The sequence below is a fragment of the Thamnophis elegans genome, chromosome 4 (genome assembly GCF_009769535.1).
Source record: "Thamnophis elegans isolate rThaEle1 chromosome 4, rThaEle1.pri, whole genome shotgun sequence".
Lineage (NCBI taxonomy): Eukaryota > Metazoa > Chordata > Lepidosauria > Squamata > Colubridae > Thamnophis > Thamnophis elegans.
The window spans coordinates 133,876,715-133,890,350 of NC_045544.1; the positions used below are offsets into that span (position 1 = coordinate 133,876,715).

General features: G+C 47.0%; 1 protein-coding gene across 2 annotated transcripts in view; it reads right to left on the minus strand.

Moving 5' to 3' along the window:
• Window positions 1–13,636, minus strand: part of AATF (apoptosis antagonizing transcription factor) — a 112,766-nt gene that overhangs the window by 51,042 nt on the left and 48,088 nt on the right. For both annotated transcript variants that reach the window (XM_032216582.1, XM_032216583.1), the window contains exons 5-7: window positions 6,343–6,454; window positions 3,591–3,789; window positions 76–240 (exon numbers count right to left, since the gene is read on the minus strand). In XM_032216582.1, coding sequence (XP_032072473.1) covers window positions 76–240; window positions 3,591–3,789; window positions 6,343–6,454 — 476 coding nt within the window. The remainder of the gene's footprint in view (window positions 1–75; window positions 241–3,590; window positions 3,790–6,342; window positions 6,455–13,636) is intronic.

The following is a 13,636-nucleotide window of genomic DNA, read 5'->3' on the forward strand; positions in this document are numbered from 1 at the left end:
GCCCCCCACGTCAATTTCTTCCAAATAAGAGTCGATTTGTTCCCCCCGCTTGGTCCAATCCGCGTCATTCCTTACCGTCTCATCCAGCTCGGTTTCTGGAAGCACCTCAGCAGCCGACGCGGTTTTTCCCAGCACCCTGTACGCTGACCTCTTGGTCTGCGTCCGCCGGAGTAACCTCTCTTTGTCCATCAGAATGTGATCTACTTGAGTCAGGATGGATCGCTCGAAGGCACCAAAACCCTGGAAGGGCATCAAGCAATGTCAGAGAAAGCAGGGGAAAAAAACACCTGTAGTTTCTCCCAGTCACAGCCCCCCCCCCCCCCTTGTCTTCCTTTATCAGCCAATGAGCAGAATATCTCACCTGCTTTCTTTCTCTCTTTCCCACACCGATAACATTGTTTGCTCTTGGGAGGGTTTACTTTTACTTGTAAATATATATGAAGAGTCTCAATCCTCCAAGTCATGGTTGTCCCAAAGGTGCTATTTTTTTTCCCCCAGACGCAACTGGACTTTCTTGCTTTTTCTTTGAAGGCGTTTCGCTTCTCATTCAAGAAGCTTCTTCGGCTCCGACTGGAAGAAGCTCCTGGTCAGCCTCTATATCGCTTTGCTTGCTACCGGCTGCCGTAGTAACGGGGAGGGAAGGGGGGTTCGGTATTTGGGAGGGGAAATCGATCTCGGGACGAGGAGGGAGTTTTGTTCTCATCATGTTCTGCGCATGCTGAATGGTCCCGTTTAGGTCTGGTCGAGGTCAACCGTCTCTGCATACCAGATGGTTGAAGCCACCTGAAGATGCACCCCCACATGACACCCTTGGGGGCTGGAGATTGGACATTCGGCTTGGGGTTGTTGGGGGGGGGGAGGGATTTGGGTAAAGCTTTGATAGGTGCAAATTTCACACCTTTTGTTTCAGATCTTGCTTTACTGTCGCTGCTTTCACTTCATATTCGGTAAAAGTACCTTTTCTCTAAACCAATGGAGTTGGGGGTTTCCTTTCTGGAATTTTGAAAGAGGCACGTTTGACACTCCTTGGATAAGAAGTGAAACGTCTTCCAAGAAAAATCAGAAAGTCCAGTTGCCTCTTGGGAAAAAAAAGAACCTTTGGGTTTTACTTGAAAAGTTTTCTTCAAGGTAATCCTATTCATCCATCCATCCATCCATCCATCCATCCATCCATCCATCCATCCATCTATTTTATTTGTATGAATCAAGGGTCCCAACCAGGGGTGGGTTCCTGCCAGTTCTAACCTCTTCTATAGATTAGGTTCCACAAATCTACAGTGCTGTTTAGAACCGGTTCCAGCTCCCTCCCGCCACCCGTCCGCACATCATCAAGATGAAGAGCGAGAGGAGGAATTCTGGGAGTTGAAGTCCACAAGTCTTAAAGCTGTCAAATTTGAACACCCCTGGGGTTTTTTTCCTAAAGGGTTAGGGGTGCCAAGGGTCTTGTAACTTGACACCTTTAAGACTTGTGTGCTTCAAATGCCAGAGTTTCTGAGCCAACATTTTGGTTGCTAAGCAAGAGCGTTGTTAAGTGAGTTTCACCTCATCCTACAAGTTGGCCACGCCCACCCAGTCACATGAATGCCAAGCCACTTCCACTCGGTCACATGCCCAACAAGCCACTCCCACAAAGCAGGCCACACCTACAGAAGAGGTTCTAAAAAATTTTTGAAACCCACCACTGGTCCCAACCTGTGGGCTGCAAACCAATACTGGGCCATGGCCTATTGGCCACCGAACTACGTGAGTAGCTCAACTCGCGAGAGCCTAGTGGCGAGCATCGTGGGCATTCATGGCCCATTCACATGAGTGTCGCGGTTTCGTGGGTGTTTGTGGCCGTCCTTGCACAAGCGTCTTTGCGAATGCTTGCAGCTCCACTTGCACAAGCAACAGGAGCACGCACGCACTCCACTGGACTGCCAGGTTGGGGAACTCTGGTATAAATACCATATTTTTCAGAGTATAAGAGACACTTTATCCCCCCCCCCAAAGGGTGAAAATCTGGGTGCGTCTTATATACTGAACACAGCGTTTTTGGCCTCCTGAAACTCCGCCCCCCCTTTGCAAAAATGGACATGCAGAGGGTTTGGGAGGTCTGCAAAGTGCTCCTGGGGGCTGGGGAGGGCAAAAAGAAGTGAAACGGGGCCGTCTTTTGCCCAATTCCCCCCCCGCCACATTCTACAAGCCCCCCAAAGCCTATGCATGCCCTGTTTTTGGCAAACCATTTTTGCGAAAAACGGGTCGTTTTTTCCTCGTTTTTGCCCTCCCCACACACACACAGGAGCACTTTGCAGGCATCTCAAACTCTCTGCATGCACTGTTTTTCATAAAAAAGAAGGCATGCAGAGGGTTTGGGAGGCCTGCAGAGTGCAAAAACTTTTTTTTTTAATTTACCTCTTCAAAATCTTGGTGTGTCTTATACTCTGGTGCGTCTTATAGTCCGAAAAATTTGGTAATTCAAGGTGGCAATCATACCTCTTTCCTCCTCCTATTTTCCCCACAACAACAGCCCTGTGAGGCGGGTTGGGCTTAGAAAGAGTGACTAGCCCAAAGTCACCCGTCCGGCTTTCATGCCAAAGGCGAGACTAGAATTCACATTTCCCTGTCGATTGGCTCAAAGGCACCCAGTCGGTTTTCATGCCAAGGCAAGGGCACAACTCAACACAACCTGGGGATTAGCTCAAAGTCATCCAGCCGGCTTTCATGCCTGCGGCAGAACTAGAACTCACAGGCTCCTGGGGACTGGCCGAAAGTCACCCAGCTAGTTTTCATATCTAAGGTGGGACCAGAACTCACAGTCTCCTGCTGGATTGGCCCAAAGCCACCCAGGCAGCCTTTGTGCCTAAGGTGGGACTAGAACCCACAGGCACCAGGCTTCTTGCTGGTGAATTCATACCATGCGTCCCTCCTCAGCACCCTTTAAGTATATTTTAAACTGTTTTTGTTAAAGATTTATACCTTGTATTGGTTCTGGGAAGTCAAGAGGGGGGAAGGTTGGAGGGGTTGGGGGGAGGGAGCGGAGTTTACTAAGTTGGAGGAGGGGTATTGGATTTTAAGGTACTATGATTGTACATGTATACTGCTATTTTTTCTTTTTTATGTATATTGAAATGGAATTATAAATACCATCAACACAAAAGGGAGTTTGCTCAGAAGCTGAAATACACCAAGTGAATTAGAGGAAGAGTGGGAAGCAGAAGAGAGAAGAAAGATAGGAAGAGAGGGACAGGAGAGAGGGTAAGGGGGGAAGATGAGGTGTATACGGAGGAGTGGTAAGGGGAGAGAGGAGAAGGAGAAAGGAAGGGGAAGTAGAGTAAAAAATGATGGAGGGAAGAAAGGATGTAGAAAGGGGGAGGAGAGAGGGGGAAGAAAGTGTCGGATAAAGTATAAATATGGTGTATGGAGAGCAGAAAAGCCAATAACTGGGTTTTTCTTTCTTTCTTTGTTAGTTGATGGTAAGATAATTGATGTAATTACTTAATAATACAACATGATACTGACTATGTAATAGTATACATGTGATTATATGCTATGAAAATGGAAAATAAAAATTTTCTATGCCGAAAAAAAAAGAAGAAAAAAATACTTGCCTTGCCCAGTTTGCCAGAAGCCAGTTTGGTCCTGTCATGCCACTTCTGTAGAGTGTTGTTTCTGTACGCCCGAAAGTCAGCAAACCGCTTAGCCGCGAATTCGGGGTAGTCCTCCATCTCCAGCTTCCGTTTGGGCGGCCTCCGCACAACTCTCTTCTCTTCCTCGGCTTCATCGCTGCCACTTGAGATCTCTTCGTCACTGACAATGAAGATGGCGGCGTAATTAGTCTACAGAGCTGTCCAAGCATCTCCTGATAGCTTGCTCGCTCTCTTTAGTACAGCTTTAGCACCAAACCTGGTTAGTGACAGGGCAACCTAAAAGCAAGGCTGTCAAACTGAAGCTATGCATGGAAACTAATCAAGGAGATTAGTTTGTTTGGTGTTTGTTTGTTTTTTGCAAGAGGCAACTGGACTTTCTTGTTTTTCTTCGAAGATGTTTTGCTTCTCATCCAAGAAGCTTCTTCAGCTCTTTCATATAAAGAACGATTGCTAGAATTGGGCATGTCTAATTTAGAAGGACGAGGGGTGACATGATAGTAGTGTTCCAATATCTTAGGGGTTGCCACAGAGAAGGGGGGGGGGGGTTGTCAACTTATTTTCCAAAGTATCAGAGGGCAGAAAAGGAGCAATGGATGGAAACTAATCAAGGACAAAAGCCACCTAGAAATAAGGAGAAATTTCCTGGCAGTGAGGACAATTAACTATTGGAACGACTTGCCTCCAGAGGTTGTGAATGCTCCAACACTGGAAGTTTTTAAGAAGAGATTGGACAGCCATTTGTCTGAATTGATATAGGTAGTACTAGACTTATGACCTCAATGGACGCCCAAATTTCTGTTGCTAAGCGAGACAGTTAAGTGAATTTTGCTCCATTGTACGACATTCTGGCCACAGCAGTTAAGTGAATCACTGCAGTTGTTAATAACAGTTAAGTGAATCTGGTTTCCCCATCAATCTTGCTTGTCAGAAGGTTGCAAAAGGGGATCATGCGAGCCCGGGACACTGCAACCGTCATAAATACGAATCAGTTGCCAAGTGTCTGAATTTTGGTCACATGCTGCAATGGTCGTCAGTGTGAAAAACGGACATAAATCAATTTGTTTCAGTGCCATTGTGATTTCAAACAGTCACTAAACGAAGTGTTGTTAAGTCGAGGAGTACCTGTATAGAGTTTCCTGCCTGAGCAAGGGGTTGGACTAGAAGACCTCCAAGGTCCCGTCCAACTCCGTTATTCTGTCCAAGCGGCGGATTTATCCTTTGCTGCTTCAGATCATCTTGGCCTTCAATGGTATACTGCCCCTGAATATGGCATTTCCATTTAGCCTTATGGTCAACAGAGGCTGATTGCATTTCTTCCCCCCTCTATGAATAGCTAATCCCCCGTTAAAGCCATGTAATCACACAGGCAGATAATACCCTATGAAACGGGAACAAGTCTTTCGACAGTTCTGAACCTTATCCCTGGATAAGCCTTAGGCCTAATGCAAAGGACAGAACGGTCGGGGTGTGTGTGTGTGTGTGTGTGTGTGTGTGTGTGTGTGTGTGTATCTGGGCAAGCGAGCTATGATTTCAGAAGCAGAGAAGAGCAATCAAGATGATTAGGGGGCTGGAGGCTAAAACATAAGATGAACGGTTGCAGGAACTGGGTATGGCTAGTCTAGTGAAGAGAAGGATCAGGGGAGACAGGAGAGCAGGCTTCCAATACTTGAGGGGCTGCCACAGAGAGGAGGGGGTCAACCTATTTTCCAAAGCACCCAGACAAGGAATAATGGATGGAAACTGAACAAGGAGAGATTCAACCTGGAAATAAGGAGAAATTTTCTGAACAATCAACCCATGGAACAGAAGTTGCCTTCGGAAGTTGTGGGAGCTTCATCACTGGAGACTTTCAAGGAGAGACTGGACTGCCATCTGTCAGAAATGGCGTAGGGTCTCCTGCTTGGGAAGGGGGTTGGGCTAGATGACCTACAAGGTGCCTTCCAACCCTGTTAACCTGTTCACTTGCCTACAGCTTCGGGGTTGTGCCACCAGATGCTGAAACATGCCCAAGTCAATGGGGAAGCCCAATTCACTTAACAACCGTGTTACTAACTCAACAGCTGTAGCAATTCACTTAACAACATTGGCAAGAAAGGTCGTAAAGTGGAGCAAAGTTCACTTAACAACCAGCTTGCTGAGCGACAGAAATTTTGGTCTCAATTGTGATTGCAAGTTGGTTCAAGGTGTCAGGGTTCCAAATAGCATCCAAAGGTAAATCAGAGTCCAAGGCAAAGTATTGCTCAAAGTTCCAATTTATTAAGAGAGCCATGTTGGCACATCTGGGAAAACCCGAATGTGAAAGCTTCCCGGTTCCCCTTCCCCTTCAGTTGAAAGTTCAAGATCTTGCCCCCACACCCACAAGTCCATCACATGGTCCAATCTCCCACTGCCATGCTGGCAATTTCCACCCATCCAGTTCCAGTCAGGTGCAGAGACAAAGGATGACCTTGGTTTTCTAGAAAGGAATTTTGTTATGGCTACATCGTATCTCACCCCTTACAATCCCCCCTGCCATTTTCTCACAATAGAACATGGATAGTAGAATAATAGAAAGTATGGCAGGCCGAAGATCTGAAGGAAAAGATGGCTGCAGGCCTGACACAAGGGATGGGCCCCATCTCATTTGGTCCTGCCCTCTGCCCCGAAGTTGGAAAGGTATTTTGTGGCCTTTGCCCGCCCCTTGCCAAGTCGCCGCCATCGCTATCTTCTTTACCTCTCCTCCTTCTTTTGTCCTGCTACCAAATGCCTGGTCCCCGAGTTCTGGAGCCAGAGTTCATCCTGAAGATCCACCAGGCTTCTTAGCAAAGCCTTCAACGCTTTGTAACCTGTGGGGAAAACCAGAGAGTGCCTTAAGAAGACCCTGCAAGGAATGCCATACTTTTGACAGGGGAGACAAGGATGTTGAGAACCTGACAGGTTGGGCATGGCAGGAAGGGGAAGAGTTCCCTACCCCTGAAAGTCTGTAGAGATTCTCAGTCTTCCAGGACACGGTGGTCCAAAATCCCTTTGGGATAAACACCCTTTGAATGGCGTGGGAGTAAGGATGGATTTCCAGAGGAAAGATTGCAGACTACAGGAACCAGAAGCACCACTCAGGTGAGCCTGAGGACACAGATAAACCTCCAGGTGTCCTCAAATGACCCTCTGAAAGGATGCAAATGACCAGCTGTCTGCAAGGAATATTAAATCCGTCTATTCCCCACCATCCTGTCAGAGGTGGAGAAGTCTAGTTGCCTCCTGAAAAAGCACCTTTGGGTCTGAATTTTACTTGATAGTGATCCAGGTATCTTCCCTGCCAGGTAAGTATTAAATATATTCTCCTCTTTGAATGAAACAATCAATTTAACCATTTCTGCTTTATCTTTTTAGACTAACAGAGTTGGAAGGGACCTTGGAGGTCTTCTAGTCCAACCCACTGCTTAGGCAGGAAACTCTATACCAATCTTCCCTGCTGTGGAAATGATATATATTTCTGCTTGCACTTAATAGTCTTTATACACTACCACCATCATTTACATTAACAAAATTCACTGTATTCTTTCAGATTCCTTAACCTTAAAGTGAGAAATGGCTTTTCCCCCCATCCATTTTAAAACACTAAACTTTTCTTTAAAAACACTTCTAAAATCAAAACTTTCTAATACATCTTTTTTTAAAAACTTCTCAGCATGCATACCTTAAAGTTCACTATTAAATTAGATCACTCCCTCCAAGTTACCCTCATAGAATATTTTTTTCTTCTTGTTAAACATCCTTTTTAAAACTCTAAACATTTCTTTAATTTTCTCTTAACGCAGATAAGAAAAAGTATTTTTCCTTTATGTATAATGCTTAAGTGATTCCTAAAGTTTGTAAAATATTATTCAAAGTATCTTTGAGTAGGTCAGATTCTTGCAGAGAATGTTAGCATGCAATTAACCTACAGTCACTTGAACTGCCTTGTTTCCTGATTTCTTGCACCTGACCCGGCCCAATAATGATCCATAAGTCAGGACTTATGAGATGCGGTGGCTTAGTGGCTAAGATGCTGAACTTTCTGATCAGCAATTTGGCAGTTCGAATCCCTAGTGCTGCGTAATGAAGTGAGCTCCCCGTTACTTGTCCCAGCTTCTGCCAACCGAGCAGTTTGAAAGCATGCAAAAATGCAAGTAGAAAAATAGGGACCACCTTTGGTGGGAAGGTAACAGCGTTCCGTGTGCCTTTGGCTTTGAGTCATGCGGCCACATGACCACGGAGACGTCTTCGGACAGCGCTGGCTCTTCGGCTTTGAAACGGAGATGAGCATCGCCCCCTAGAGTCGGGAACGACTAGCACATATGTGAGAGGGGAACCTTTACCCTTACACTGCAATTAGGGGAAATGGGCAGACTTGTCTCTTTATATTTAAATCTAGAAGTCTTCCGCAAGCCATGTTTCTGGATTAGCGTTAAGGAAACAGTCCAGAACACATTTCCCATTTATCCTGTGCTTGCCTGCCTCCCTCTCGCCAGCTTTAGCAAGTGAAAAAGAGCCAGACCATTCATTCCAAACAGCGGTTTTAGCCAGCAACAAGAAGGCCACAAAAGAAGGCATCATATCATCGTGCGGTAGGAATGGCAGGCAAGCTTTCCAGGGGAACAAAGCCGAGATAAAGTGGGAGAATTATTTTTTTCCCCATCAAGCACATTACATGTTTATTCCTGAATGGTGAAGGCACTGGAGATGTATTAAAAGGGGGAGGATGGGGGCATCCCTGCCACTGACAACTGGCGCATATAGAGAGATGGCAACATATGTATTACTTCTGCCCTGGATGCCAGTTTCTGAAAGAGCTAAGAGAGAGGGATTGCTGCATTACACCTGCTATCATTCTCTGTTCATTGTGGGCTATGGGCCCACAGACTGAGATGTTGGGGAAATTGTCCTCTTAGTAGACGAGCAACCAAGATGATTAAGGGACTGGAGGCTAAAACATATAAAGAACGTCTATGGAGTTTCTCAGTCATCCAGGTCATGGTTGTCCCGAAGGTGCTTCTCTCAACTGGACTTTCTTTGAAGGCGGCCAATGCATGCAGCTACTCACGCGGCCTGGTGGCCATCACGTTGGGACCCCTGATTCATACAAATAAAGCAGAGGAATGGATGGATGAATAGAATCAGCTTTGCAAGAGAAACCCAAAGGTGCTTTTCAGGAGCGGGTACGTGCTGGCATTACTACTGGTTTGGGGCGCAATTTTTTTTGCGTGTGTGCGCTTGCTTCACTCACGCGCATGCCAGGTGCATGCTCTGCGTGCATGCACATTTGCACCTAAAATGGTCTGCCCATGCGCACATTAGAAAAGGGGAAAAATACATTTTTTTCAATGAAGATTGTTCTGCGCATGGGCAGAACAGAAAATCAAGATGGTGCAGCCGAGGATAGAACTGATTCGGGTGCGTGTCCAGCTGAGTTACTACTACTTACTCGGCGGAACCGGTCTGAACCGGTAGGAATCCACCTCTGGTGCTTTTTTCCAAGAGGCAACAGAACATTCTTGGTTTTTCTTTGAAGACATTTTGTTTCTCATCTAAGAAACTTCTCCAGCTGTGACTGGGGTCCTTCCATTCCCCACCATCCACTCAGAGCTGAAGATGCTCCTTGGATGAGAAAGGGCGTTAGTACTTACCTGATACGCCTCTTCTCATAGTGGGGGGAGGAGTATCCAGATTGGGTTGACCTTGTCCTCTCATTGATTGGATTGAGTCAGATAAGCTCTTTGGGACACGCCCCTGGCCACCAGGTATTCCTCGCTCCTTGACTCTTTCCGACGCCGCTGTGACCAGGGAATGTCTCTTTGGCTCCTTCCCGGTTGTCTGGCCACGTGGAGGCAGCACGGGCACTCCACGGCGTTTGGGAAGCCATGGTTCGTCACTCAACCCCTGAGGGGAGCAACGGAACGCGCCAACGCCTGTAGAGCCTCCGCGGCAGGGCTTGCCTCTAGGAGGCTTGTGCCCTCTCCTCCTGCTTGCCCGGCAAAGGTCCTCACCGAGTGACTCCGGCCTCACTCAGTGGCCAGGACAGCATGCCGCCCCAGGGGGCTTGTGGCAGTCCAGTCCTTGCAGGAGGAGGCTGTGTGCGGTACAGGGAGGCAAAATTCACCGGGTCCAAATATTTTCCTTTTAATTCCTTGCGATTTGCTGGAGATCCTGAATGGTGCACCTTCCGGTGAGTGGATTGAGTCGATAACTGGGGAATACCTGGCGGCCAGGGGCGTGTCCCAAAGAGCTTATCTGACTCAATCCAACCAATGAGAGGACGAGGTCAACCCAGTCCGGATACTCCTCCCCCCTCACTATGGAGAAACGAAACATCTTCAAAGAAAAACCAAGAAAGTCCAGTTGCCTCTTGGGGGGGGGGGGGGAGGAAGCACCTTTGGGCTGCTGTAATAGCAGCTAGGATTGTATTTGCATAGCATTGGAAAAGTGAAGAGATCCCTGCAGAGGAAAATGTGGTTAGGAAAATATTAGACTGTGCATAATTCATTCATTTCATTTCCTTTATTTGTATGCCGCCCTTTTCCCTGGGGGGACTCAAGGCGGCTCACAATTCAAAAAGGGAGGGGGGGGGAAAGACAAACAGTATTCCAATATGGAAACAATACAACATATTAAAAGAGAGCACAACAGTCACACAATTCGGGTGGGGTTGGAATCTTAACCCCAGGCCAGCCGGGACAGCCAGATCTTCAAAGCGGCGCGGAAGGATTGGAGGGTGGTGAGGGTACGAATCTCCACGGGGAGTTCGTTCCATAGGGTCGGAGCAGCCACCGAGAAGGCTCTCCTCCGGGTAGTTGCCAGTTTGCACTGGCTGGTAGATGGAATTCGGAGGAGGCCTAATCGATGCGATCGTATCGGTCTAGTGGAGGTAATTGGCAGTAGGCGGTCTCTCAAATACTCAGGCCCACTACCATGAAGGGCTTTATAGGTGATAAGTAGCACCTTGAAGCGCACCTGGAGATCGACAGGCAGCCAGTGCAGCTCGCGGAGGATAGGTGTAACGTGGGTGAAGCGAGGTGCACCCACAATCGCTCGCGCGGCCGCATTCTAGACTAGCTGAAGTCGCCGAATGCTCTTCAAGGGCAGCCCCATGTAGAGCACATTGCAGTATTCCAGCCTAGAGGTCACAAGGGCACGAGTGACTGTTGTGAGGGCCTCCCGGTTCAGGTAGGGACGCAACTGGTGTACCAGGCGAACCTGGGCAAATGCCCCCCTGGTCACAGCTGACAAATGATGTTCGAAGGTCAGCTGTGGGTCCAGGAGGACTCCCAAGTTGCGAACCCTGTCTGAGGGGCGTATAATTTGACCCCCCAGCCTGAGAGATGGAACACTTGGCCAATTCGCGGGAGGGAAACACAGCAGCCATTCGGTCTTTTCTGGATTGAGCACAAGCTTGTTGACCCCCATCCAGTCTTTAACAGCCTCCAGACCCTGGCTCATCACATCCATCGCTTCGTTGAGTTGGCACGGGGCGGACAGATACAACTGGGTATCGTCTGCATATTGAACAGATTGACACTGGCTATCAAAGAGAACGTAAAAAAAAAAAAAAAAACAAGTATTATACAATTTTGGGAATCTTTTTACCGGTGGGTAGAGAATAGGCATAAGAATTAATAATAAAAGAAGTTATCTAAAGTATAGAAAAGGCATTAATAGTCAATATAACTAATAGATTTAAATAAATTATAATGGGATCGCTAGAATATTAGATACTTAAGGTATTGAAAATTAAGCTTAAAATGAGATTAAATTACGAATAAGATTGTATATATGAATGTTGGCACAAAATATGTATACCCAGAAGAAACGCTGGTTAGTGAGAAATGGTTTGTTTATATAAAAATAAAATAAAAAAATGTAACCCAAAAAAAGTGTTGTCTATGTGCCCGAACAGGTAGTAACAAAATTGGTAATCCACAACTGGTCCCAGCCTACTGGCCATCAGGCCGTGTGAGTAGCTCCATGCATTGACCGCGTGATGTGGCCCCCAATGAAATCAAGTTTGACACCCCTGGACTAGAAGACCTGCATGGTCCCTTCCCACTCTTATTATTCTATTTTGCGTTAACGTCACGGGGGAATTGCATACTAAGAATAGCTGGTTTTTAGCCTAGCAGCCTCCCCCCCCCCCCAGCCGCCTTTTCAAAGTATTTCTCTTGCACTATAGGACAATATAACCCTTGCGCCACAGTTATTTAAGGGTAAGTGTGGGTGTCAAGAGGAAGCCTAACCCAAAGGAGCAGAAGAATTAATGGAAGAGGGACGAAGGCAGCCGAGATCCATCAATTCAGAATACAGCCTCGATGCCACACCGGCTGCCAACGGCAAACCAAGCCAGCCTTCTCTCTGTTATCTCTGCCCGTTGACAGGAGGACGTTTTTATTCAATTTTCAAAAAGCCCATCTAAGCCTGATGAGTTCTATCTATCGGGGCGAGTCCCGCTGTTTAATTTTACGGCTGGGCCTTTTTATTCCCAGGTCTCCATCTCTTGCATTTTCAAGGTTTTGTTTATCCCGTTGCCTCTTTTATTAAAGGCCCCGAGGACCGCATTTTAGCTTTTAGTCTTTTCGCTGGTGAGATCTCAAGCCGGCCAACAATACAAGGAAGGAAGGAAGGGAGAGAGGGTGGGAGGGAGAGAGAGAGCTGTAGAAAAAGAAAGGCAAAAGGAAGAAAGGGAGGGGGAAGGAAGGAAGGGAGAGAGAGAAGGAGGGAGCGAACTGTAGAAAAAGAAAGGCAAAAGGAAGAAAGGGAGGGGGGAGGGAGGGAGGAAGGAAGGAAAGAAGGATGGATGGAAGGATGGAAGGAAGGAAGGAAGGAAAGAAAGAAAATTGGAAAAGACTAAGAGGGGAAAAGAAACTATAAATGAAAGGAGATAACCAGAAGCTGAGAGGGGAAAAATAGCAGGAGAACCAACAAGACTTAATATGTCTTTGATAGGTAAAAAGCCAGCTGTTGTTTTCCACTAGAACTATGATGGCGAACCTATGGCATCTGTGCCAGAGGTGGCACGCAGAGTCCTCCCTGTGGGCATGCGCACCATCACCAGCTGCTCCGGCACATGCCAGAGCGCCAAAAACCAGCAGTGCCGAAAAGGTTCGCCATCATTGCCCTAGGACATAAAATAATAGAGTTGAAAGAGACCTTGGAGGTCTTCTAGTCCAACCCCCTGCTCAAGCAGGAGAACCTATACTGTTTCAGACAAATGGCTGTCCAGTCTCTTTTTGAAAACCTCCCATGATGGACCATCCACAACTTCTGAAGCTAGTAGCCCTTTGCAGAATTGTGCCTAACACAGTGCTAGATATGCAGGGGGGAAAGTACATCATTGGCGACTTTTAAGACTGGAGGACCTCAACTCTCAGAATTGCTAGCTGGAGAATCCTGGGAGTTGAAGCAATGGGTCTTAAAAGGTTCCCAAGGCTGGAGACCCCTGAGTTAGAACGGGGTTAACAAAAGCAGAATTCCTGCCTGATAGCAACCCCTGGCTTTCATTTGCATGAAACAAAAATTCACAGTTCTTAAGGTGCCTTCAAAACAATCCAGGCTTCAGTGGGGAATTCTGCAGAATGCTACCTTCACTCACTTACATTTTGGGAAATTGGAAATTTATTGTGATTGGAGATACTGGAATTGGATCACAGCAAACCAAGTGTCAGGTCTGCAGCCATATCTCTCTTGGCCTGCCACACTTTCTATTATTCTACTATGCCTTTTTCTATTGTGGGAAAATGGGAGGAGGGATTGGACGGAGTTAGATGCTATGTAGCCAAAACAAAATTCTTTCTAGAAAACCAAGGTCATCCTTTGTCTCTGCACCTGACCGGAACTGGATGGGTGGAACTGCCAGCATGGCAGTGGGAGATTGGACCATGTGATGGACTTATGGGTGTGGGGGCAAGATCTTGAACTTTCAACTGCGGGGGGGGGGGGCGTGGAAGCTTTAACATTTGGGTTTTCCCAGATGTGCCAACGTGGCTCTCTTAATAAAT